The sequence below is a fragment of the Calypte anna genome, chromosome 9, assembly GCF_003957555.1.
Source record: "Calypte anna isolate BGI_N300 chromosome 9, bCalAnn1_v1.p, whole genome shotgun sequence".
Classification (NCBI taxonomy): Eukaryota; Metazoa; Chordata; class Aves; order Apodiformes; family Trochilidae; genus Calypte; species Calypte anna.
The window spans coordinates 7,775,667-7,801,149 of record NC_044255.1 but is presented as its reverse complement, the minus strand read 5'-3'; the positions used below and the strand labels follow the sequence as shown (position 1 = coordinate 7,801,149).

Genomic DNA, 25,483 nt, shown 5'->3' with positions numbered 1-25,483 from the left:
AGGTAAAAGATTTTATTATCCCATGGATTTTTCCTAAGAAGTAAGAGTCCTACCAGACAAAATATACAAAGCATCTTATGTTTTCTTCCTAGACAACTGCATTCTCATCCTATGGAACAGTGACCACATTAGCTCACCTTAAAGAACCAAGGTTTGACCTTACAGCTGCGGGATTGCACAGAGTTAGCATATTCAATGACCAGTTAATTCATGCAGAATTGGAAAGGAGGGGGAAAGATGTGTGTGCTCACCTGTGTGCAGGCTTAGGTTCTGAGAAATGGGGCTTAAATTTACCAGTCTGGGGTACTGCCATTAAGAGAATCAGCTCTTTGAGCCTTCTTGTCATCCACTACATAATGAAAGGTAATGGCTAGCAAAGTTATCACTGGAAAAACACAACACTAGAAAAGCAAAAATCCCTCTGGCTGTGGGAATCTTTCCTTACCAACTTGCATGAAACGCACGAAGCAAGCGGACTGAAATGAAAGTGTCCATCTCTACCTGTTGACCCTTAATGATTAGAGCTATGTTTATAAAGAATAAACCCAAAACAAAAACCCAAACAAAAAAACCCCACAACATCAAGAACTCTCAGTCTCTAAGGACATACTAATTCCAATTGCATTACGTGACTATCATTTTGGGACCCTGTCTTGTTTTCAGATAATTAACTTACAGCATTATTTATTACTTTAAAATTTTAATCTAAAATATACTCTTTTGGTTCTGCTGAGTTAATGATTGTACTTGCATTTACTTTACCCTTCCTCTTCAAAAACAACAAGCTCATTTCAACAGATGGTGAACAAGTCCAGATTTGCTGGAAACCAATTAACAAGGATGTGCCAAGTTGAAACTCACCCCATTCTTTCAAGCCAAAAAACTGCCTGCACTTCAAGAACCTAATTAATTTTAACTATATTTATGGAACAGAGGGAAGAATATTTAATTACTCTGCAATTTTTCTGTCTGATGATCAATAGAAATACAGTTTTGTTCACACAACTTCTCTGCAGTGTATTGATCAGCTGAATCTTGCCTTGTATCAGTATCTGCACTACAACAGTGCCTGCAGATAATGTGATACATGGCTGGGCTACAGTAATTACTATCCAAACAGCTTTCATCAGGAGTTATACAAGAATACTCTCTCTCTCTTCTCTCTATTAAAAAACAAAACAAAACAAACAAGTTCTTCCTCTGCACTTGCCAGTAATTATCAGTTCTGCTGCTCATACCACCTTGCAGGTAGGCATGGCACCTCATCCACACACAGATGGGATCTCACCAACTCAGGAAGAAAGACGTGTGTGAATATAACTCACCTTCCCAGGAAAGCAGAGCTGGCCAGGACGGACACAAGGCTGGAGTAAACCATCCAGCTCCACCTATGTCTGTATGTCTCCTATAGATGGGACATCACTAGAGCTCTGACACCTTGTATTGAAGATTCACCTTTTTATTCACCTGGGCAAAATGACAACAGGTCTGCTCAAGATCCACAGCAGATGTGACTGTGTGTTAAGAGAAAAAGCTACACAGCCTTGCACTTCACCTTCTGCTTTGTGGCTGAGGAAGAAGGACATGCTGTGTCACTCATGGCATTCCCAGGCCACCTCATTGCCCCTTTCCCTGTCCTCTTGCTCACCCTGGACACCCATTAGGAGACCCTGCATTGCTCCCTGGGTCACACTGAGCTCTGCCACGTTCAGGAGGAGACGTGGTGAGGACTGAGTCCAGGAGCCAGTATAAAAACAACAACATGCTTTCAATGTTTGAATTCTGGTCTTCAGGGGGACAGCACACAGCAAGCTGGGACCAGCACAGCATCGTCTGGGCAGAATCCCTCCTCCTGCTGAGCATCCTGAATTGCCCAGTCCATAGCCTCACAACTATTCTTCTCCTGAGTGCATCTGGTTACATATTTCTGGTCACTACATCAACATCAGAATGGTAACCCTCCTCCTGTACATATCACCTTCTGTTTCGGTGCCAAGGCAGCCCCAAAGCATTGCACCAGCCTGAAATCACTCTGCCAGGAAAATGGAACTTGTTTCCAGCATTCCTATTTCTCAGCCATCCCTTCTACTCCAACCTGCTCCTAGAAGACATTCCTGTCCTCTGATGTGGAAGAAATTGCATCTATTCCCAGGTTATCTTCTACCCCTGTGTAAATTTAAGCCCAGCAAATGTCTCAGGTATGTAGCAGGGAGAAAAGAGAATCCACTGTGAGGCCACAACGGACCCAAGAGGTTAGAGCTGCACAAGCAGGGGAAGGAGTAAAAAAAGTAAGACAGATTACCATGTCTAAAGAGAGGGCTGAAAGCATGTGTGTGCAAGCAAAGCCAAGGAAGTTTGCATCTGGAACGTGGCTTCATGATTTTGTGCAGATAACAGTTTCGACCACAAAAGTGTTTTCAAAGTGACGAATCCGATGACAGTTTCCAGCCTCACGTCGACTGATACCTACAGGTGATGGGAAGAGAGGAGAGGGAGATTCAGCACATGAGAATCTACAAGAGCTGCATCAAGTCAGGAAAGAAAAGCAGATGAGATGGAACAACTTAGCATGAAATGCAGGAACAGCACAGCACATGAAAAGCAGCATAATCTGTTTTTTTGAAGAATATTCTTTAGGCCATGGTCCTGCAGTAAGAACTTCCATGAGCTGGGAGAGATGCCTGGAAACATCTGGTTTCAGCTGAAAGCATCTCAGTGTCATCTCAGAGACCAGAAAGCCCCTCAAAACCAGCAGAAGTCACAGGTTGGTACAGAGGACAGCTCTGAATGCTGACCAGGAAGGCTTAAATCGCCTCCCCTCTGGCTGTGCCCCTCTGGCTCAGCACCATGCGTGCTGATCCTGCTATGGCTTCAGTCTCCCTGGGAAACAAGGAATGCTCCCCATACCCTTGAAGGTAGGCCCTGAGCTCTGGGCAGCTCTGCCAGGCAGTCACTCCCCTCTTAGGGCAACCCAGGAGGTGCCCTGAGAGCAGCAGCCAGTGTGCCAGCAGCTCCAGGGGAGAAACCAGCCACAAACTACAATGATGGGCACCTGTGCACCCAAATGCTCTCAGCACTCTGAAGCTTCTCCAGACCCAAAGTGACTGTAGCTTCATGTTTCAGGTGAGCCTTTAAATACACCAGTATCAATAAATAAATAAATATATTGAAATTAAGGAGTTTTTTGCAGCAACATCTGTATAGAAGATCTGTATGACTGATTTTCAAGGAAATAATTTTAAGGTTCCCTCTTCACAGCTTTCTCTGTATTAAACTGAAAGCAACTGGCAGATCTAATCTGCTCTCAATAGCTGCAACTGAAGTGGGTGTCTCCATCAGGGAAATCTTCCAAAGACTTCCCAACAGCACAGCTATTAGTTCAGCCCCAGGAGCCCTCATGTAAATGAACTGTTGGCTCCTGAAACCATTTTCTCAATGTTCCTATTTGGCTGATAAATGACAGAAGCACAGCAGCCAGCACCCCTTTTGCAGCACAGTCATCCCAGATTTGGATTCAGAAAACACCTCAAAATATCTCCTGTGTGCTCACACCCATGGGGAAAGCTTTCCCTCTCACCATGAAGAGCCCAGCATGGCTGTAAGAGCAGAAAGCAGGTGTGATGCTTTCACAGAAAGCTGTGATGAAAGCAGGTTAGGACAGCTGAACACAGGAAGGCTCTTACGTCTCCTCAGGCTCCTCCTCTTCAGCCTGTAGGTCTCCTTGCCTCTGCAGAGCCGGTGGATGAAGGACCCAAGCTGCTCCATCTCACTGATGTGCTCAGTGGCAATCATCTCCTCCTGGATTATGTATGTCTGAGGCAGGTATGTCCCTTTCTGAAATGACACAGTCCCCACCAAAATAATGTACAGCATCATGATCTCTTCTTCCAACTGAACTGAACTTGGCACACAGAGTGCCAAGGGCAATAGAAACTGCAGAAAATGTACTGTTTGGAGGCTAAAACTCCATTCACTGAGGCCAGTTAAGATGCTCGCCTGTCCTTTCACTAATCTGTCCCATGCAAATAGCACAGGGAACACAAAACAGACTAGATCCAAAAACTGAATGTTCACATTGGGGATGAAGCCAGTGTAAGATCAACCCTGCTATAAACTGACCCCAGTTTTAAATGAGGGTGTGTGAAGCTGTAACTCTGACAGTACAACAAACTCATCTGGAGAGGGATCAAGGCTTAACCAAAATGCCAAAAACTCCAAAGAAAACGTGCATTTGGCATTTACTTCAAAAACTAGAAACCAAAAAATGCCAGCCCTGCCAGATTCCAAAGGTTTCCTGGTTTTTCTATGTCTCCTCCTTGGTCCATTCAGCACAGCCACAACAATCTTCTGCTCTCAGAGCCAACAGAAGCAGGAATGAGAGATGTGCCATGGGCACCACATTTAGAAACCCTGCCCTGCATGGTAGCATAAGGCACTCAGGGAAAGCCAACTCTTGGCACATCTCCATCACCCCCAGGACACCAATCCAAGATTTGGTGGCAGTGCAGAGGGCTGACCACTCCAGGGACCAAGGTGAAGCATCATATGTGACCTCCCTGCTGCAAGGGTGGAGGCCACTCTGAAGATCAGGGTGATGAGTTGGAGAAGATGGCAGAAAGCCACCAGGGGCTGGAAAAAATGGGGAGAGAGAAAATGGGGGACCTGGGAGCACCCCAGGGGTGGAAGCAGCCTCTGTCCCTGCAGCAAAGGGATCTGCTTGGCAATGAAGAGTCCCTGCAAGCAGATCCTGGGTTGCTCAGCCCATGTCACAGCTGACTGGGCACAGCTGTGGCAATAAGGAGCTGTGCTACAAATACAGCTTAGGCTGGAGGACACATCTGAGCAGACTAGATGTGAAACAGGCCATGAAGCAAAGACTCATTTCTGTTCCCTTTTGCTTAAGAAGAGTTAAAAAATAAAAGAACCAGCACAATATAAATATAACAGGGGGGAAAGTAAGCAACAACATCAAATAGCAGCTCTTTGCATTTCCACAACAGGACTGGTTATCTCCATAGAGATGTACCTGGAGACACACTGTCTTAACTTGGCACTGTGCTGCTGGGCTGGCATAGCCTACTGGATCAATAAAGCTCTCCTCTAATGCTGGAGGAACAGACTATTAGTGGAAGCTTGTACTACACTAACACAACAGTTCTTCAAGAAATTCAATTACTGAGTCTCAGTGGGAAGGTGCAGGAGAGGGCATTTGATACATTCAGTTAGGAGCAAGAGCTGTCATGTTAACACCTGGGGCTGAGGCTCAAGATTTTCCATATCCTAGACATGGAGACAGGGCTTAGAGAGACACACATGTACACACACTTCCGTTTCTTCATTGTTTTAGATTTAAACAGCTGTGGCTGCTGAAGCAGCCGGGAATAACTATTCCTCCAGTGCAGGACTGTGCAACTAGTACAATACCTTCAATTCTCCACTCTGAGTTTTAAGAAAACTGGAGCACTGAGCACCTTGGGTTCTGCAAAAGATGTGGAGCATCCACCATGTAACTGGAGCATCCACCTTCACCTCCCTGCTGCTGCACAGAGGAAGAATTCCTCATCCTTTTCTCTCTGCCATTACACCTCCGCATAATAAAGTCTGCAAGAAGTAGAAGAGCTGCCATTTACAGGTGAAAAATCAGACACAAACAACCTGGTACATGCAGGTTCATGGTGACAGCAGGGCCAAGATCTGTGCAGGGTCTGGCACAGCCATGCCTACACACAGCAGGAATGTCAGAGTGGGCACAGTGCACACATTGCTGGGGGGGGGAAGGGCGAAGGAGGTTCACTGACTGACTGTGCTGCCACAGCCTGCTGCCACAAACCTCTAACATTATTTGCTGGACCAAGGTTTGGTCCAAGAAACAGGACTGAAAGCCCCTGAACGTCTTCAAAACCAAATCTTCAGCTGGAGACCAGTCTCATTCATTAGGGACTTGACTGGATTCAGTTAGAACCTCCACAGACAGACTGGACACTTACCCAGACAGGTACTTAAATCTACATCTGCATTGTACTCCCTTTAAGGAACTAAACACATAAGACTATTTTAACTGTATCTTTTATTCCCTTGCAATTCAAATTCTGATAAAGAGAAAGCATTATTTTCACTGACTGTGATTTTATCTCTATTTTAGGATGTGACCAGCCTCTCCAGTCTCTCAGTTTCTTTCTGGGGCCCTTCTGTCAGCATGTGCAGACCTACCTTTTCCATTTCCCTCTGCTCCAGGGACTGGTCACCTACCACAATCAGAGGCTGTCGTGGGTTTGGAACAAGCTGTAAGTCAATGTGTGTTGTACCCCAGCAGGGTTCCCAGCACATTTGCCGGACAGCACTCTGCAAACTCCCAGTTTGTGAAGACAAGCTGGGAGCGTGACAAAGACTGGAGATGAGGCATCTCTCAAGGCACAACCTTTTGTCTCTAACCTTAACCCCTAGAGAATTAATCTCACTGTGTGTAGCAGCAAGTGGCAAAAGGAATTTTAAGTAAGAGTTAGAATGTTGTGGCTTTTTAAAAAATTTTAAGTGACCCTTGGTGCTTAGGTTTACCTGCAGAAGACTGAGATAGAAATGCACCTTCTGCAGTCTCAAAAATCCTGGTTTTTTCCCCTGCTGCTAAGATTAAATAGTGCTCTATTTTAAGAAGGCTGTCTCCAGTCACTGCAATAGCAGCAGGGGCTTCTGAACTGAAGAAACCTGATGGTACCAAACCAAACGAATGCCTGCTGTGAGTAAAGCTGCATTAGCTCCAGCCTACTGTTGCAGACCTCAGCACAGCAGGGAGGGCAGCACCAATCCCCCTACCCACCCAAAGGGGGGAAGTTGAAGGCCTGGTGCTCCCCAGGACACTGAGAACTCTGCAAATGGTAAATCACAGTGGTAGCCATGGATAGAGTGAAAGGAGGAAATTTTTTTCTTTTTTTCTTCTTGTTTCCTACTATCAGTAAATACCAGAGGGAAGGAATCTGCTGTGTCACCCTGGTCAGGCTGATCCATCATCTCAGTGTTACTGCACTGTTTGCAAAATTAGTGTTTCAGCAAAATCCTCTGAAGCATTTGCTTTACATAGAGTTGGCTCTGTCAGGGCCAGACTTCCACAGACACAGCAGTTTTGATTTCCCACGAGCTTCTAGCTGGCACCCAGGAGCCAACTCAAGAAAAGCATGCAAAATAAGCAGGATTGCAGCTATACCTTGACATTAACCAGCAGCTCCCACAGGTTGCGAGGAGGCATCACGATAGTGGTGTTCAGCTCGATGACGTAGCACTTATCCAGGGTTATGTCATGATAGGCTGTCAGACCCTGTGTTCCAAACACAGAAATTAACAACTCAGCCTTTTGAAATTGCAGTGAAGACGGGTGAAAAGAGGGAATTCAGGGAAGAGAGGAAACTGCTCTAAGCAACAAATCTCTCCAAGGACCTCCCTTGGTTGGAAAATCTCAGAGAGGGCCTTGGGAAGGAGGACAGCTCAGTGAAAAGATCATCATAGACACATGTGAAAAGAGGGACAGTGCTAGACCACGAACACTGTGTTGGTGTGCCCCAGCCCCTGAGCTACACCCTCAACGGCCCTGAGAGCTCCTTACTCGCTGGAAATCGTGGATGATGTCCGCTGGGTCACTCCCTCCAAACTGGGGCACTGGAACATTGATTTGCTCATAGTTTTCCTCAAGGTAAATCTTGACATTTTCGTGCAGCTCCAGCTGCCCTTTGAAGGGCGAGTACAGCGAATCTTCATAAAGGACACCACAGTGAAACACACTCTCACGGGGCAGCTGTGGGGACAAGATCCAGGTGGAAGTACAACACTTCTACACCCCACTAACAGCTACAGCAAACACAGGAAGAAATGTACCCATACCAGGTAAAAGCATCTTTTCAAACAGATGCTTGAGAATATTTCAAGATCAGTCTTTTTACCATTAACCGTTCTTGATGATGGTGAAGTAAAACACCCTTGTGATACAATGACATTTCCCTTCCTGAAAGCCAGGTCCAAAGGAAAGAAAAGATTCCCTGTGTGGGATTTCACAAGGGGTAATTCAGAAAAGCAGACTGACTGCCTGTAGACTTTTATATTTCATAACCAAGCTATTCACATCCCCCCCTAGACACAGCTTCCAGTAATTGCATTTTCCCACATAAGATACATAAGCACAGGACAAGCAGAGCATCATTGCTAAAGGCATTTGTACCATGTGTATAGCAAATGCACCAAAACAAAGCTGCTTCACTTCACTTCTCTTCACTGCCAAACAGGAACTGTGGCTCTCCAGGGCTCCAGAAACACAAGTTAAGGGCAAGAGAGCTAACATAGGCTGGGTGATAAAGTCTGAGCACAAAGATCACAGGGACAATCTGCAGCCATCAGAGACCGACACATAAAGGCACCATTGTCCTGGTCCCCAGAGCATCTCTGACCATGCTGAACAGGCTTTGCCATGTAATTGCATATAAGCTGTAATTTGGTATTGCAGGCAGGCAGTGGGGTGAAAACTGGTGGCCCCAAATGGACCAGTGGGCATTTCCCAGTGCTGCTCAGCATGCACCAAGGGTAGGTTATTGGCCTGGTGAGGGACAGAATGCTGTCCATAACCTGATCAGTAACCTTCCCTCAGTGCTGAGGGCTTCTTCTCATAAGGAGGTGTCTACACCTGCAAAAGCCCTGCAAGAGGGTGCCACCACACTAACAGTGGTGTGTGGGAGGGGTAAGCAGCCCTGTGGTTGTTACAGGATTTCCAGATCAGACATAAATGAGCAAAGGTTATAAAGTGCTGATGTATCTTAAAACAAAGATTGCAAATTAATTTGACAGCAAGAAAACTTATGGAGCAAGGGAGTGTATCAGACAATTATATTGCTGAATGGATAAGTGGTCCTGGGAGAACTCATTCACTAATAGCTGCTCTGCAGCAGAATGAGGTTTTGAGAGCAAATTGGGTTTCTTGGCTAAGCACTCCACAAGCCACAAAGCTCAGCAGTTTCTTCTCTAAAAGCAGCTCTGCCCTGTCTCTTTCTCCCCACTCTGACCCACCTCAGTGCTGCCAGCCCCATGCCTCAGCTAGACCAGGATTTGCAAAGAGTATGTGGAAGAAAAGGTGCTGAATTTAACAGAGGTCAATGTCATAGCTTCCATACCATCTCCCACTTAATTTCATTTCTCTGCTTGCTTAATTAATAGCAGCACCTATTTTTGTTACACCTACAGAGTTTTTCTTTGCTAGGGCCTAGAAAACCCACTGCAAAAAGCTGCTTTGCTGTGCTTGTTCCTCCCTGCTCTCTCTAGGGCTCACTTTCTTCTTACAACCAGCTTGCACCATTGACAGCAGCAGCATTGGATTTACTGGGTAGATCTGTCAGGGTATTTTTATGGAGTTAAAAAAAGGAAAAAAAACCCCATAAAACTACAAGGGAGAGGAAGAGAAATTTTTCTGAAAGGCTGCTCCTGGCAGTCAGGATGGAGGTGAGCCTGAGCCCACCACTTCAGCCATGCCCCAACTGGTGCACCCCGAGGAGTGGCTCCCAAGTTATGGCACCATGAACTGACATGCCATCATACCTCCTGCTTCAGAGGCAGCTTGTCTGGCTGCTTTGGCTGAAGAGCCAGCAGACCTTCCCAACTTGCCCCTACCTGGGTAATGAAGAAGTATCTGTACACATACATCGATGCAAAGACCAAGCCCAGGAGCAGGATGAGCAGACCCATGGTCAGGTAGCACACCCCGCTGAGCGATGACCTCTGGCTGTGCACCACAGCACCTGCCTCCTCCTGCCAGACAAAATGAGAGAAGTGGTCAGCTGCTGCTGGAGGGAGAAGAAAAAACAGCTGCATTTTATGCAAAGGTTGTGCACAGGTCTGTGGTGGGCACCTGAAGATGGCAGGCACCACCCTGCAAAGCCACTTCACACCTGACAGCATTCTGGCAGGAGTAGAACACACCTTGTGCATTTCCTCTCCCATTTCCACACCTCCCCCCCCTGGCATGCATATAACATACATATATTAAAAAATGTGTGCGTGAACATACACATATATATGTGTATAATCTGCTTCCCACCAACTGCTCAGAACAGAGTCAAGCTTAGTTTCAGTAGGCAATAAGGACCAACCCAAAAAAGAAGGAAATCAGGAACTAACAGTTCCCGGCTACTAAACTTAACTGCATTTATGTATTTATACTCCAAAAATATTGTTGAAATGCTGCCACCACTGCAGCATTTTTCAGGGGAAATTTTTGAGGTGGAAATGACTGATCAATAGAAAGGTACCTCCTGGCCCTGCTGGGGTGAGCCAACCCAAATGGCTGTGTTGATCACTTCAACTCCACTTTCAAGCAGATTCCTGCACACCTTCCAGGAATATGGTCAGAACATCAAAAGAAAACACACCTACCAGTTTTAGAATGCTGCCCAAACTAAACAGGCAGGAGCCATCTCACCTTATTACAGTCCTCAAAAAGGAGGGCAGAGAAAGGGCAGGGCTACCTCCTGGGGACCACTCATCCCAGCCCACAACACTCTTGTTTTTACTACCAAAATAACCCTCCAAAAAGCTAAGCAGGGGGATGTAAGGCCTTTGAGAAGCAGATGAAAGAAGCCAGCTCAGAGATGCCCCAGTTTCACCCGGCAGAGCTGCAAGCTGCCCTCAGCTGAGCAGTCAGGCAGAGGACACACACCAGGGAAGGTTCTTGCAGATTAACTCCTGCTCTGCAGAGCGTGATCTGAGCCATCTGAGCAGAAAGACACTGTCTCCATGGGCAGATTTAAAAGCAGAAAACAGCCTCTCTCTTCTAAAATTCATCACTTTTTAAAGGGAGAGATGTTTCTCCAGGGTAACATGACCACAAATCTATGTCCTGGTGCAGAGGGAGATGCCCCAGGTCCCTGTCCCCCACTGCTCATTCCCCTTTCCCTGTCATGGAGCAACCCTCCCAAGAGCAGCAGCTCAGTGCCAGGCTTGGAGGCAGCAGGTCTCTCTCCTGCCTCAAGACAAGAGCACCCCAGTATTCCTGGTGCACCCAGGAGAACCCTGAAAATTTTGAGGTCCCCCTTCCTCCACAGCACCTGAGCTCCTTTGAGGTACAAAGCAAGGGCAGAACCAGGGTCCTGCAACCCCTCTGCTCCACTCCCAGCTGATGAGACTGCTCCAGCTACCAACTTCTTTTCCAACCACATTCAGACCGATAACTGCAAAAAACAAATCGATTTAGGAAAGCTACAGTTCCAGCACATCTCCAGGTGGAATTAGTCTGTATTTATTTCTTCTTCATCCCAGCTGCTGAGAGATATGCAGCACCTCTAATGACTGCCAGCTCCTCACACTGGGAATAGTGTTTAGTCAGTTTGCTGCTCCTCCTCCAGCAAATAAAGGGATGAGCCAACTGAAAAATACCACATTTTAAGTTCACTTCCACTCTTTCACTTCCTCTCATCCTACCAATGAGGAGCAGCACCAACAAGCCACAATGAAAAGCAAGAAGGAAAAAAAAAATCACATTCCTAGAGGAGATTTAAAGGCTCTCTGACTTGAACTGATAGGACAGGAAAGTCATGCTCTACATCAAGTGTTTCACAAAACCAGATTTCCACAGAGAGAAAGTGCAGACAGCAGAGGTGAAAAGGAACTAGAAGTTTGCTTTCTACTGACACTGAAGCATGGCTGAGAAAATGTTTAATGTTCTACAAGTGAATTAAATCTGAAAGGTACCAGGTTACTGTGATACGCTGCTTGATTCCTTGGTGAGCTGTAAGTGAGCTTGGGGAGAGGGTTCTGAAGGACACAGCAACTCAGAGGGAAAAAAAAATTACGCCCACCAAAAAGAAAAATTGTGGAAGAGTAGTAGGGAGGAGCAAATAAGCTTTTGCTGGTTTACTATTTACTAGAGGAGCTGTGTATTCTTTGCACAGCCCAAGACAGAGTGAGACATCCCACCCCTCTCTGCCAAAGGAGATAAGTTCAGCTCCCTAAAGAGCATTCCTGACTTCAGGGCAAATGCCTGACTTTTACATGAAGCAAGGCTTTGCACTGGCAGAAGTTATGAAACACCAGGAAAACTGAAAAAAAACACCTCAAGTCCTCAAGTTTTTGTGAGAAAAAAAGCTCAACAGCAGCCATTCTGATGGAGCAGAGATTAAAGCAGGGATGTTAATAATGCTGCCAGCCAGACCAAGGGAAACAATTCACCAGTCTTTCAAATATTGTAGAAAAATCACCTGTGCAAACCCTCACTAACAATATCTCTCTTCCCCCAGTCCAGCAGATTGAAAGGCCATCAGCCTCTGTCAGGATGAATGAATTGCAATTTAAAAGCAACTCCAGGGGAATCAGCACCCGAGCTTTTGGCTGGAGACATTCTCAGTACTGACAGCCCACGGACAGAGCAGAGCACAACCTGCTTTAACAGCTTTTCACCCAAAATAATAAATCTTAACTAGGTTGGAAACATCCAGGAAGTGTCTTTCAGAGGCTGCTGCCCCACTCATACTGCAATACACCTCCTTCCCCACAGGACCACCACTCCCTGCAGTAGAAATTTGGGTTTAAAAACCAGGAAATCCATTGCAGCTGATTTCCATCTGTCCTTGCCATAGGAATGCCCCCCAGCATAGGAGCAGTTTTCCCTTGATCTTATCCTAAAGAAAACCAGGTGGTCCCAGCAGCTAGCTGCAGTAAAGCCATCCCCACCAAAAAGACCCCCAGGACCAAAGGGTAAACCATGCCACGCAGCAGGCTTTGCACATCTGGCAGCATTGCTGGGCTCCAGGAATTGCAGCTGTGGGTAAAAGAATTAAGACACAGCAGTGGATTTGCCTGATGAGCAGATCATGCCTTCAGCACATGGGTTTTCACTGAGGACAAAACAAATCAAAATATTAACAAGCCAAAATGCTGTCTAACAGCATTCACCAGATGTTTAAGTTTTTCCATATGAATTCATTAACCAAATGCTTTTCTTACAAGAAGTCACCATACTATTTTCTGTCTCAATAACTATGGGATTTTTTTTGGCCAAGAGCAATAGGAAAGGTTGGGGTCAAAACAAGCCCTGGACAAAGTCAGGAACAAGTACTTGAGTTAAGTAAGTGGGCTTTGGTTTTGTTCTTTATTTATTTTCCCCTCATTTTTGTTTTTTCTTGCTTTAAACACAATATTCTAACAGATGGACATGTTTTACAAGAAAATCAGCAGGAGATCAGGAGATTCTTCCTACCCACACTGGGCCATGCAGAGGAAAAACATTCATTTCTTCTCCTTGAATGGATGGAAAACTATAGCAACAGCAGAAGACCATGATATCCACTGTCCAGGTGCTAAGGAAAAAAGATGCAAGGAGGATGCACAGACAGACTCACAGCTCCTCAGAGTATCCCACTGGGATTTCAGGGAAGAAAACACCCACCACTTCCTCTGGGTAACCTGAGGGGTTATTACTTGATCTTCTTCTCCATGGGCAATCTGGGGAAGCATCCATCTCTCAAGGAGAGCATCTTGGGTTTCTGCCAGGCAATGTCCTTCTAATACTTCTTCCCACTTGGTGAGAGACAGAAGCAACTACAGCACATGAGGCTAAATAACCAGTCATGCTGACTCAGCTCCAGTTTACAGGCACCATTGCTTTGTAGACACTCAGCCTAAAGCCTGGCAGCAAACAGGATACTGGAATATAAAAATAAATTCCTTTCCTTGGACAACACAGGCTCTCCACTATGCCTCAGTGCCCTGCCTGCTCAGGGGCCAGCACAGGAATGGCACAGGCAGCTGAAACCCAGATGGGATGGGATGAAATTATGATACAGACCATTTAGTAGAAGAGGCTTGAAATCTGCCTAGGGTAGAAAAAAACCCCTAATTCAGTACTTAGGGATTTTCTTCAGAATTTCAGGTCTTGCTGAGGACATGATGAAAATGGCTGGTTATAGGGCTGTTATCCCTATTTGTTTCTGAATAGTTAAGGAGCATTTGGGATAGAAGCATGGCTGTGTTTTACAGGTGTGATGTCCAGTCTGTAGCATGGAAATCAAGTCCAAATGATAGAGTAATACAGCACAGGGAAACCATCAACACTTGCTGGGCACCACCAAGGACACCTACTGCTGAGCAAACCTTTCTGGCTTCACAGCTCTGCAGACACAGGGGCAGGGAGAGTTTGCAGCCTGGGGCAGATCTCCCCCCAGCCCAGACTGCAGCAGCTCCCTGTAAAGCCAGGGAAGATGAGAGCCTGGAAGCATTCACTCCCAGCTGGAAACTTCACTCCCCAGTGCCAGGGATTTGGCTTCTGCAGCACCTCCCTCGCTGTCTGCATCCTTCCCCCTCCTGCTAAGCAGGACTAATGCCCACATGATAGACTGCTGTGCCCTGGCATCTGCTGTCTTTTTGAAGAACTTACCCTTTTTTAAAGATGCAGAAATCTCTGGAGGTCCTGAGCCTTTTGAAACTCAAAACAAGCAAGAGCTGCTAGCAAGAACCATATCCAGCCAAGTGTCACCTTTGACATTTCTCATTAATGTAGTACAGACTGATGAATAATAGGTATCTGCTTCAATCACTCCTTCCTCACCGTCTTGCTGAAGATGACAGAAGTGAAGATATTAGAAGTGTCACATCATGCCTTGTCCCCTCCTGAACCACACACTGCCTTGGCAGGGATGGGCTCAGCTCACATCTTTTTCCTGCTTTTTCTCTAGCTTTGGAAACAGCTCTGAGCTCTCTACAAACCGTTCCTTCCTGCACGTATGAAACACACAGGTTTGACATCTCTCATTTTAGGTGTAGCAGGGCCTGATGAACAGGGCACACAGCTCAACAAGTATCTAAATATACACCCCCAACAGGCAAAGAAGCTTGGGGTGACTAAAAATGGTGGATGTGATTTTACTGCCTGACAAGCAAGAAGAGAAACGTGATGCAGAGGAGATGCTCAAAGGGATGTGGTTTGGACATGAGCATTATCTGAAATGCAGTGAAATATGTCACCCTTCTCTGGGAGGTTGCATGCTGGAAGGCAGCAGCAGCCTCAGCTCCTGACATAGCAGATGTACTGATGTAACTACAGACACTGCCCCAGGCAGCCACAGCTTCCTCAAGGAAGCAGAGTCAAAACCTAAGAAACTCACACCAGAAAATCAAACTGATCTCACCATTTATTAATTTTTCATAACTGAAGGCCAATACTGACTATGGTAAAAGAAAAAATTGGTTCAAGATCCCCACCTCAAGCATATCAAGTCCCAGCTTCATAGTCAAAATCAGTTACAGCTTTGCAGAATGTAAGGACCTGAAATAGCAACACCTCTGTTGACCTGAGCTTGAAAAACCCCACAGCCACCCCACACCCCACCAAAGAGCAAGGGAAGCCATCCAGGGTTTGGGACTGGTGCAACTGCCAAACTACAGATCTAGAGAAAGGAGAGTGAGAGACCAATTGCTGGGAAAAGGCAGATGAAGAAAGACAAGAAGGGAGAGAGGAACAGAGAGAGAGAAACCATCACACCAAAGGTAGTTGATCCTTGCATCCACCAAAGCATCTCTCATTCTCCAAAAAGGCTTCTCTGACAGATGAATAGAGTAAAAAAAAAGAAAATGAAAGAGTCCTGCCCTCAAGAGCAGTTATACTTAGATGGGAGAGAATGAAATTACAAGAAACATCAAGTGACCTCAAGGGGGGACCAGTGGGTGGGCCACTACCTCGGCAGAGTCGTAGGGGCCAGTGCTCAGCATGGGCAATGGAAGGCCCCTGTAGAAGCCTATTGCCTAGGAGCAGAACAGTGTTCCAGGCTGAACAGTGTTTTTATTGCTTTAGAATAATGTGTGCATGCAGGAGATATATATACACACACACAAGCACATATATATATGGCACAGTTTCCAAGGCAACCAAACTCCCTGCACACTTGTGCAGGGCCACACAGCAGCATTACCAAGCAGAAGACAAGTGATGACTTCTGGACTCAAAGACGCCTGGAAACCACAAAAAACCTAAAAAACCCTCAAACCAAACCAAACAAGCTATAATTAAGAGACTATCATAACCAAAGGCTAAAAGGTTGCAAAAAATTAATACAATCACTTCTCTGAATGACAGCACAGCACATGACTCGTAACAAAGCCACCTGTCTCAGGAGTCACTTTGCAGGGCTGAAAATTAGAATATCAAAACCAACTACTGGCTAATTAAAACCTCCAGCTTTGTTACTGTACAACAAAGACAGCAGGAATTTAAAAATGCAGCCTGGCATGTGGGAGCTCCTAAACACTCAGTGATAACATTTTCCTTCTCCCTTGTCAGCAAGAGAGATATAAAGCCCCTTTCTTTTCTCTTTTTTTCCTCATCCTTTTCTGGATCTAAGGGGCTGTTTCTTCCTTCTCTTTGCATGGCAATGAGGAATTAATTTCCATACTTTTAAAAATTTTATATTTTGGCAGAAGCACAGCTTCCAGCTGGAGTTTTCCCAGCCTTTCTCTCCTCTTTCCCAGGAGTAAAACCATTCAGAGCATTAGCAGAGCCAACAAAGCCCCTTATAAAAATTAGGCTATTCTTACCAGGCACACAGCTAGAGCTCCAAGCACCATATGGAACAGACAGGCAGAGAAAAAATAAACAGCTATGGTCAAGAGGCAAAAAATGTGCCAACCTGGGTGTTGAACAGCCTCTCTGCCAAAATACAGTCTGATAAACACATTCTCATTTCCAGAAATCAACAGGAGCTGCAGCACACATGGTGACAATGGGGAGAAATCAGTCCCACACAAGACTCCACCACAACAGATAAAAGGCTCTGGAGAACCTGGGCAGACCTCACCTGGGAGCAAGCATGGCCAAGTAAAAGCCAGTGTTGGGGTTTGGTTGTTTTTGGTTTTTTTTTTGTCGAACCCTGAAGTGGAAGGTAGCATTAAAAGGGAATTTTCCCCCAAAAAACAATCAAGCTTTGGCACTGGGTCTCAAAACCTATCCAGAGTAATAGAAGGCAAAAGGCAGCTGAAGGAGGAGTGAAGTAGCATGGCTGCTCTGAGAACAGGGGAAGCTCCTCCACTGAGGGGTTGGCAAAGTTGAAGACATACTTGATTCAAAGGTAGACAGTCAGGTGGGCACTTGACTCCTTAAAAGACCTTTGATGCCAAAAATACTCAGGAACACTGAGAAACTGTTGCAAGGAAATGCCAACACCTTTCAGCTTGGTCTCAGTGGAGTGTATCCCTTTTCCACCAGGACGAAGTGATTAGAAGGTGCTACCAGCTGCCCCCAAAACCAACCTGCCTGCTGGGCACTAACAACTGCTTCCCCTCAGGGAGATCCATGTCCAGAGAGTTTTGGGGTCCAAACAAATGTACAATTTAAAACCAAAGCACCCACCTTTGAGTGTCTACAGTCAGGCAGGCAGATGTCAGAGCCAATTAGCCATTTTAGATGTCACCAAGGGCCAGCCAAGCACTGCTGATCTGACTGAGGCAAATAAAGCCACTGCATCTCATTCTTCCACTAGAGGTGACTGATGCCAAAAAGACTGGTAGAAAGGAGGAAACAACCATGCCCAAAACATTTATGAGCTGGAACAGTGAAGGTACTGCCTTCTTCTGGCTCTGCAGATGGGAGGGGACATCCTAGTTGTAAATCCATACTGTTGGTTCCAAGAAGATGGGTCAGAGTCCAATGTTTCCTCCTGTTCAAGCTGAAGGACCATAACAAGGAACCAGAGTTCAGGTTACATTTGCCTCTTCCCTGAAAATCAGGACTTACACAGTGTCACAACATAAAGCAAACTCACTGCTCCCTGTCAGAAACACTAAGAGTCATTACCTCTTCTCCCAGCAGTGGTGTAAGGGAAACCTGACAGGCAGCCCTACACTCGAAAATTCACACCAAAAAGCCATCTAGTTTAAGAACAATAAGAGAGAGGTGGCAAATTTACCCTTCTCAGCTATACTGTTCAAACTGACTTCAACAGTAGGGCATGGCAGCAGGGAAGACAACTCTGTAAAGCAAGTGTGGAGGGATGGACTAAGAAAAACATAAGCCCCCACATCAAAAAACCTTCCACAAAACAGTAACACTGGCATTAAAAAAAAAACAAACCAAAACACAACATGCCTGGGTTCCCACACATCACCTGGGAAGAAAACACCTGCCAGAAGCGAGAGAAAATGCCTTTTCCATCTCCTGAAAACCCATGAATGAGCAAAGATGTGGTAGCTTAAAGGCAGGGATTGCAAAACTGAGGACAAGGACAGCTGACCTCTTTGCAGCCCCAGAAGTGATGCTGTGCTGTGTGGGAGCTCCTGTCCCTCCTCTAGGCAGCTGTGCCACCACTCCCTGACAGGCCACCTCACCCTGAACAGCCACACAAGCACCAGGGTGTGATGACAGGGTGAAACCCAGAGTTCTGCTCATCACTGCCCAGCGCTGGGCTTCTCACAGCAGACCCAGAAGTGCCTCTGACCAATGGACAGCACCTACAGCACTGCATTAATGGTATTAATGCATCCATTGTGTGCACCAAAGCTTTTGTCTCATCATTACATTTGGTTTATTCTACCTTTAAAATTGCTTCTTTTTAAAGGTACATCGTAATTTTGTGGTTTCCAAAGAAACTGCTGTGCCCATAGTGGGTAAATGCAATGGTTTCTTCCCATGCAAAGAGCTGCTACGTGCAAAGCTGTGCTGGCCTCAGCTCTTCTCCAGCTTTGGGAGAATGCACATCTCTAGAAAAATGCTTCAAGTTTTTCCATCTCTAGCTCTTCAGTCTACACCTCCTTGGTGAGAGAGAGCTCTGTGCTTCAAAATTCAATGGCATTTATAACATTTCTGCTTGAAACAGTAATTTCCTTTCCCAATCCTCCTGCCAGTTTCAGCCAGATCCTTTGTCATGCTCAGCTGGAATATGAAATATTCATGTCCCGATTCCAGAAAGATACTCAAGACTAGTATTTCACTAGAGCAGAACCTGTAAGGGTCCAGAGATACTTCTTCCAATCCAGCCTTTTTTTCTCTGCATCCCCAAACTGCAGAGAACTGAGAACCACCCGCAACCATGGTTTTTTTACAGGCTGATGATTCCATTCAGAACACAAAAAAGTAGTAATCACTTCAGTTCATGTGGACATTGGAGGGTTGGGCAAAGGCCAGGACTAACCTTCTGCTACAGGAAGCAGCTTGTTCAAACAAATACCTGCTATGTTTAGATTCCTAAATCTAGACCTCAAGATGGTGAGAATACCCACAGCTCTGAAGCATCAAGCCTGGACTCAAGCCTGCAAACACATCAATGAGCATAATCAATCCACATCCCTGCCAGATAGTATTTCTCCTTCTCTCTGGATTTACAGTTTGCATTGTCAAAAAAACATCTAAAAGACTTTTCTTCACATTCCCTTCTCTCACCATCTGTCTTCCACCTCACACCATCCTCGAAGGAAGCTGCTTACATAGCCCAGCACTGCATCAGCAGAGCAGCTTCCACCAAGCTGGCATGATTCCACTTTACAGGGCCAGCAGAGATGCCTGCATGGCCAGCAAGAGCCATGCTCTCCAGCTGCCCCAGCACCCAGCTCTGGAGCATCACTGCTCATGATGTACTGGTACCTCAGGAAGGCCAGCTCCAACCTGATGCCACCTTCTCTGAAGCAGAGGTGCTCTTAGGCTTGCTCAGGCAGATACAAAGTAGCCATAGGGGAGGGACTTTTTACACGGATATGCAGTGATAGGACAAGAAGAATGGTTTAAAACTGGAAGAGGGGAGATTTAGGTTAGACATTTGGAAGGGATCCTTCACTATGAGGGTGCTGAGCCCCTGGCCCAGGCTGCCCAGGGAAGCTGTGGCTGCCCCATCTTCGGCAGTGTCTCAGGTCAGGTTGGATGGGGCTTGGAGCAACCTGGGCTGGTGGGAGGTGTCCCTGCCCATGCAGGGGGTTGGAACTGGATGAGCTTTAAGGTCCCTTCCAACCCAAACTATTCCATGACCTCTGGCTCACTTTCCCCTCCTGAATGCAGGAAAAGGCATGGGAGCAGGTACACGCCAAGAGCCCCAGCAGCAAGTAGCTCTTGCAGGTCTGCAAGTAGCTCCAAATAGCTTGCTCCAACAGCTTGCTTCTCACTGCAGAGCTTCACAGTGGCAGTGGCAGTCACAGGGAAGGGAGATTCCTGAGCATCAGAAAGGCAGCTGCCACCTCAGGGACAACAATCAGTTTTACTCAGTTCCTGTGGCTTTCCATCACAAACTCAAGGGGCATATTTCAAGACCAGTTATAGGCACAGTGTATGTATTTATTTCCATTTCAGATGATAAATCTGGAGTTCAATTAAAACTCACTGAATACTATTTTGCATCTGCCAAAATATATTCTAATGAATATAACAATTTGTTTTATTTACTGCCTCAAACTGCCTTCTGCTGGAGGCTGTTACATCCTCCTACTAAAGACAACAAGTTTATTTTCTGTGCCCTTAAAAAGCTGCAATTGCATCAAAATCACATGGATTTTTCTGACAGGTTTCAGACTGTGTATTCTTTAAAGTTCAAACTGAGCTGCACGTGGGGAGAAATAGAAGGCTCAGCACAAGTGAGCTTGCTGTCAGGACTCCTCACCAAGTACTTTTCAGGACACATTAGCATCACAGACATCTTCCTGCCTGCCACATCTTTGCATTCACAGAGCACCTGCCAAAATTCACAGGCTGCAGAAGCCACTGCTGAATCATTTTCCAGCCCTGGCTCCTATCACTGGAATTGAAATTTTAAGATCAAAGAGGAAAGGAACGCAGAGCATCTTGTTTGCATGTCACCGATGCTGTTTTGCTGCAAGGCAGCTAGAGCAAGACACAGACAGGAATTACTGGCAGCAGGAGAGAGAGCATGGCAAGAAAACTTGGCTACAAGAAAGCCCAACTCCACAGCTTACATGTTTTACAAGCAGCACACGCCCCTTCAACACAGCTATGTACCAACTACAACCAAAAGACTGCTCCCAAAAAATCCAGAGTCACAGATACCCTGAAAAAGAGCATCAGGAAAAGGCCACCTTCACATCAGTGGATGTGCTGCTCCCTGGACACCCTCATGCTGCACTGACTGACAGCAACCTGCTCCTGCCCTTCTGTCACAGGTCTTATGCTGATTTTCTTACATGCCCATCTGCTGGAAATAAGAGACTGTTGATATTTTTTTACTTTAAGTTCACATTTTTATGTTCCTTTGTAGCTCATGTAAGCTTAAAAGAATAACATGGTGCCCCCAAAGAGTCAGATAAATGCCTGAGGCAATACAAAACCCCACAAAATTATTAAGTGCTACCTAAGCAAATTTCATTCACGTGGCAAGGACCTGAATAATTTTGATTGCTGGGATATGGCAGCACTAATGATGGAAATAAGCTTCTGATATTTTTATTTTTTAAACTCCTTTTCTCACAGGGCTCAAGAGGAGCTGGATCCTGCCTGGGCCTGTGCAGGATCAGCAGAACACCTGACTTCCCAGGTACAGAATCTGTTTTATGGCAGCATAAGGCAGAAACCCAGCATGATAGTTTTTAGGGTTGGCTATCAAAGGTGGGAACAAACCTACCACCTTCTTTTGATCATATTCAGAAAGATAAAGTCTGGAAATCACTGAGAGACCACAGTTGGCCACATTCCCCTGCTATAAGTTTCTGTGCAGCTCCTAGGCATTAGATTAGCAGATGCAGTCATGACAGACTGAGCACATTCAGATACGGACAGCAGAGATGAGAGCTGCAAGCACAAATGAGCATGATAGGAGAGATCATTGCAATACAACCAGCTCTGCAGAACTGAGCCATCTCCTGAAGCCCCTACTGCAGAGCATCTCTCCAGGGCAAGTGACCCCCTCTCACTTGGCAAGGCACATGAGGAGGGAAGCTGTTACACAGGAACAGAGTAAAACCACAGCTGCCCCATGTTTTTTTAAGTCAGGGAGATAATAGGGTTTAATAAATAATCAAACCGCACACACAGTCTGAAGCATTTATGAGGAATACAGAAATGCCATTTAGATCTCCTGCTCTGAGGCAGAAGTACTGTAACAAGGTGGACTTGATGCTGAGGGTCAAGCCCACCTCTTTGGACAACCCTCCCCTCCCACTACACTGTATGGTAGCTACCTCAGCAGGTCCACCCTTGCAGAAGAAATTGCAAGCTGGGGGTTCTCTAGCACAAGATTTCAGAAACACTCAACTCCTAGCCAAAGACAATTGTGCCTGTTTCACCTTCCCCTTCTCAAGAGGGGCACCAGCCACACCACCACTCATCCCCAGCACTGCCTGCTAGAGCCTGCCCATCACTCACACAGTCTGGATGGGACCTGACATAGCTCTGCATCTGCCAGGGGTACCCCAACGCCTTCATTCACCAAGCACCTGACATGGTCCCAGCCACCACAGGATGAGAGCTCGTTTCCCCCTGATACCCATCACCTGAAGTCAGCAGAAGACTTCAACTTCAGCATAGCAACTCCCATCTCAAAAACTGCAAAGCATCTACAGCATTGTGTAGATGCTTTGTAGATGTAGATCTACAAGGGGACTCTCATCCCCTTGCCTCTCATCCTGCCCCAGCACCACCTGGCTTGTTCCTCTTTCTTGTCTTCCATGCCAACCCTAAGCCTTCAGAGTTGTTAAAATTGCAAATCCACCCACTAATGATCAATCCCAAATTGCATTCCCCCAGGCGACAGGAATGAGTTCAGATGCCACTTGTCTGCACTGGCCATTTTTTCATTTTTTTCATTGCCCGAGAGCGGTCGCTCCCTACTGCTCCAAACTTGAGGTGCCCACAAACCCCTGACGGCCCGAGCTCATGTCCACCCACCCAGACACTGCTGAGGTTCCGAGGTACCTCTTGGAGCAGAAACGAGCTTTTAGGAACCCCACGCACCCCCCTCCAGCCGTGCCCGGCTCTAACTCAGCACCGAGGGGACAAGACCCCTCCCTCCCCCTCCAGCCCCTGCCCCTCACTCACGGCGCCCGGGGCAGCGGCACGGAGCCCACCGCCCCATCTCCCCCGCCTTCTCCTTCTCCGGCTTGAGGCTGCCGGGGGCTGCTGGACGCCTATCTTCACCATGGCCCCGCTCCGCTGCCCCGGCCCGATCCCCGCCGCCGGCACCGTCTCCGGCTCCGCCCCGGGGAGGGGCGGACCCCGCACCCGACGGCAAAGAGAGGCGGAGCCCCGGGGTGGTGGGGGGGTCCTGGCTTTCCCTCCCCCCGGGGGCTCCGGCTCCGGCTCCACCTCCCCTCGCCCTCGGGTGCGGGGGCCTTCAAGCAATTAAAGTTTCCTTAAGGATCCACCTGGCTGTTGGTAGGTGGAGATTTTTAGTGGTCAAATCGGGTCAGCAAATGGGGGGAAAAACATAACCCAAGTCGAAATAAAACACTTAACAAATCACCGAGCCCTGAAGATGAGCATCGACCCGGAGCAGACGCACACACTGAACAGAGGTTACTCTAGGGAAAGCTGGAAATAACCCAGCTTCTCTTCCTTTGGAGGCCTGAGACCAGAATCCATGGAGGAACTCAAGAGTCTCTCCTCCAGGCTCAGCTCTGGGCAGCAGAACAGATAGATTAACTTCAACATGGAGACAACGATCTAGAAAAGCCCTTCTTGACAAGTGCAGTGTGGCATGCAATGATGAAGGCAATTTGGGGGGTTGCTTTTGCAGGTTCTGTCCTGTGCCAGGCTGCCGTCCAAGGGCCAACGGGTACCAGGACATTATCTGTCTGGATGCCCTGAAGGATGTATATGGCAAGGAGTGAAAAACACACGGTCACAGTTTTGTTAAGGTACTAAAAGGAAAAACATTAATAAAACCCTCTCTGCCAGCTGTGGGTAACACACTGGCAGTGGAGAAACACAGCCATACCCTTACATTGATTCGGTCTACTTGAACATACTATTTATTCATAATAAAGTAGTTATGAGCATTTTCTTTCAATTCAGAAGGATTCATTATGTACTGAGTGCTTTACATCACGTTATAAACTAAGCCATTGATAAATTAATCCTAAATTTTATTTGCAAAAGGCATCTTTGGCAGGGATCCAATGTTGACTCACAACAATTGCTCATCAGACTCATTTGCCATTGTTCTGTATTTAGAGCTGCTCTGTCGACCCAGCGTCCCACTGTGTGGGTACAAGTTACATCAGGACTGCAAATTTTATCTCACACAGAGACAAGGGACATTTCCAGAACAACCCCTAATTTTAGGAGCTCAAACTGAGGCAAGTTGGTCTTGATTTTCTGGTTTACAGCCAGATCCAAGCATCATGCACCTAACATGCAAACCAAGAGACACCATCAGGATCTTCCATGACAAGAGCTGTAAGGCAACTGCCAACTACCCTTATATCGTTTATCCTAAATGACCTAGAGCCTTAGAGCAAGGAAGCATCAGAACAGGAGCAGAGGGACAGAAATCCCTGTTCCCAGGCCTCTCAATCCACCAGGTTATCCTGTCTTCTACCCCCTTTATCACTCTTGGGCATAGATTTGGCCCTGTCTCTTTTTTAGAATTTAGAATCAATCACAGCCATGTCATTCTGAGGCATCTCCTGATTTCAATTACGTATCTGGATAAATGGCTTTGCAAGTATTTAGAAAAACTACCCTAGTCATAAGCTGAGTTTCAGACTAGGAGAATTTTCCTATCAGAAGTCTCCAGCTATATGCCCCTCAGTCTGAGGCTTAGAGGATAAACACTGACAATGAACTCAATGTTTCTCTCTAAAGCAGCTTAAAAATGACTCTTGCCTCACCGTGGAACAGGGAACAGTGACACTGCTTATAAAACATCTTGCCCAAATCTCCTGTCTTTTCTATTATTAAGCAAGCAGGGTTCAGCTTAAAACTGACACCTTGCTGACTTCACTACGGCCACCTGATACTATATTAGTCTTTGTTTGATAACAAAACTTCTGTCTCTTTCATGTAATTAAGCTGAATACCAGGAACAATTTACTTGACTGATCTTTCAGTAGGCACAGCAGCATGATAGCACTTCTGAAGTACTGGATTGGTGGGAACTTTAGAAATCTTTATTAGAAAAACTGTCTGCTGCCTTGCCAATTTTCACCTCTCAAAAATACCACTTAATGTAGAAAAAAATAATATATAATTATATATATCCTTAATATATATCCTTATTATATATATCCTTATATATCCTTAATACATATCCTGAGTCAACCAAAATGTGTTTGTCATTTACTCAGCTGCATCTATTTCAGAGGTCTGCCTGGTGTATTAATCCTCACTATATCAGATTGAATGAATTTTCAAGCCCTTAAATCATACTGTTTTTCCACTGCAGTTCCAATAAGGGCTTGTGGTAGATAGCATGCTGTAAAAATTAGAAGAACTTAGCAATGCACTTGAAGTATACTTTTATTTTCCCTTCCTATGCCATACTGATCAGCTGGGTAGGAAGCAAGAAACAGACCAGGCTAAAATAAATAATAATAAAAAAATCAT

General features: G+C 46.1%; 1 protein-coding gene across 1 annotated transcript; it reads right to left on the bottom strand.

The window, feature by feature from the left end:
- On the bottom strand, positions 1-23,128 carry ITM2C (integral membrane protein 2C). The gene is made up of 6 exons (XM_008492530.2): positions 22,976-23,128; positions 9,640-9,777; positions 7,595-7,783; positions 7,199-7,309; positions 3,684-3,834; positions 1-2,466 (listed from the first exon to the last, which is right to left on the bottom strand). The coding sequence occupies exons 1-6, from the start codon at positions 23,075-23,077 to the stop codon at positions 2,375-2,377; spliced, it is 783 nt and encodes a 260-aa protein (XP_008490752.2). The 5' UTR covers positions 23,078-23,128; the 3' UTR covers positions 1-2,374.
- Between the last annotated feature and the right edge of the window lie 2,355 nt (positions 23,129-25,483).

Bases quoted from the DNA above. Each gene is read 5' to 3' on its own strand.
- ITM2C (XM_008492530.2), bottom strand. From the start codon at position 23,077: ATGGTGAAGATAGGCGTCCAGCAGCCCCCGGCAGCCTCAAGCCGGAGA. The intron at 7,310-7,594 runs GTAAGGAGCTCT...TTTGGAACACAG, and splicing joins TCATCCACGATTTCCAGCGA to GGTCTGACAGCCTATCATGA. The intron at 3,835-7,198 runs GTATAGCTGCAA...GTGTCATTTCAG, and splicing joins AGCTGCTGGTTAATGTCAAG to AAAGGGACATACCTGCCTCA.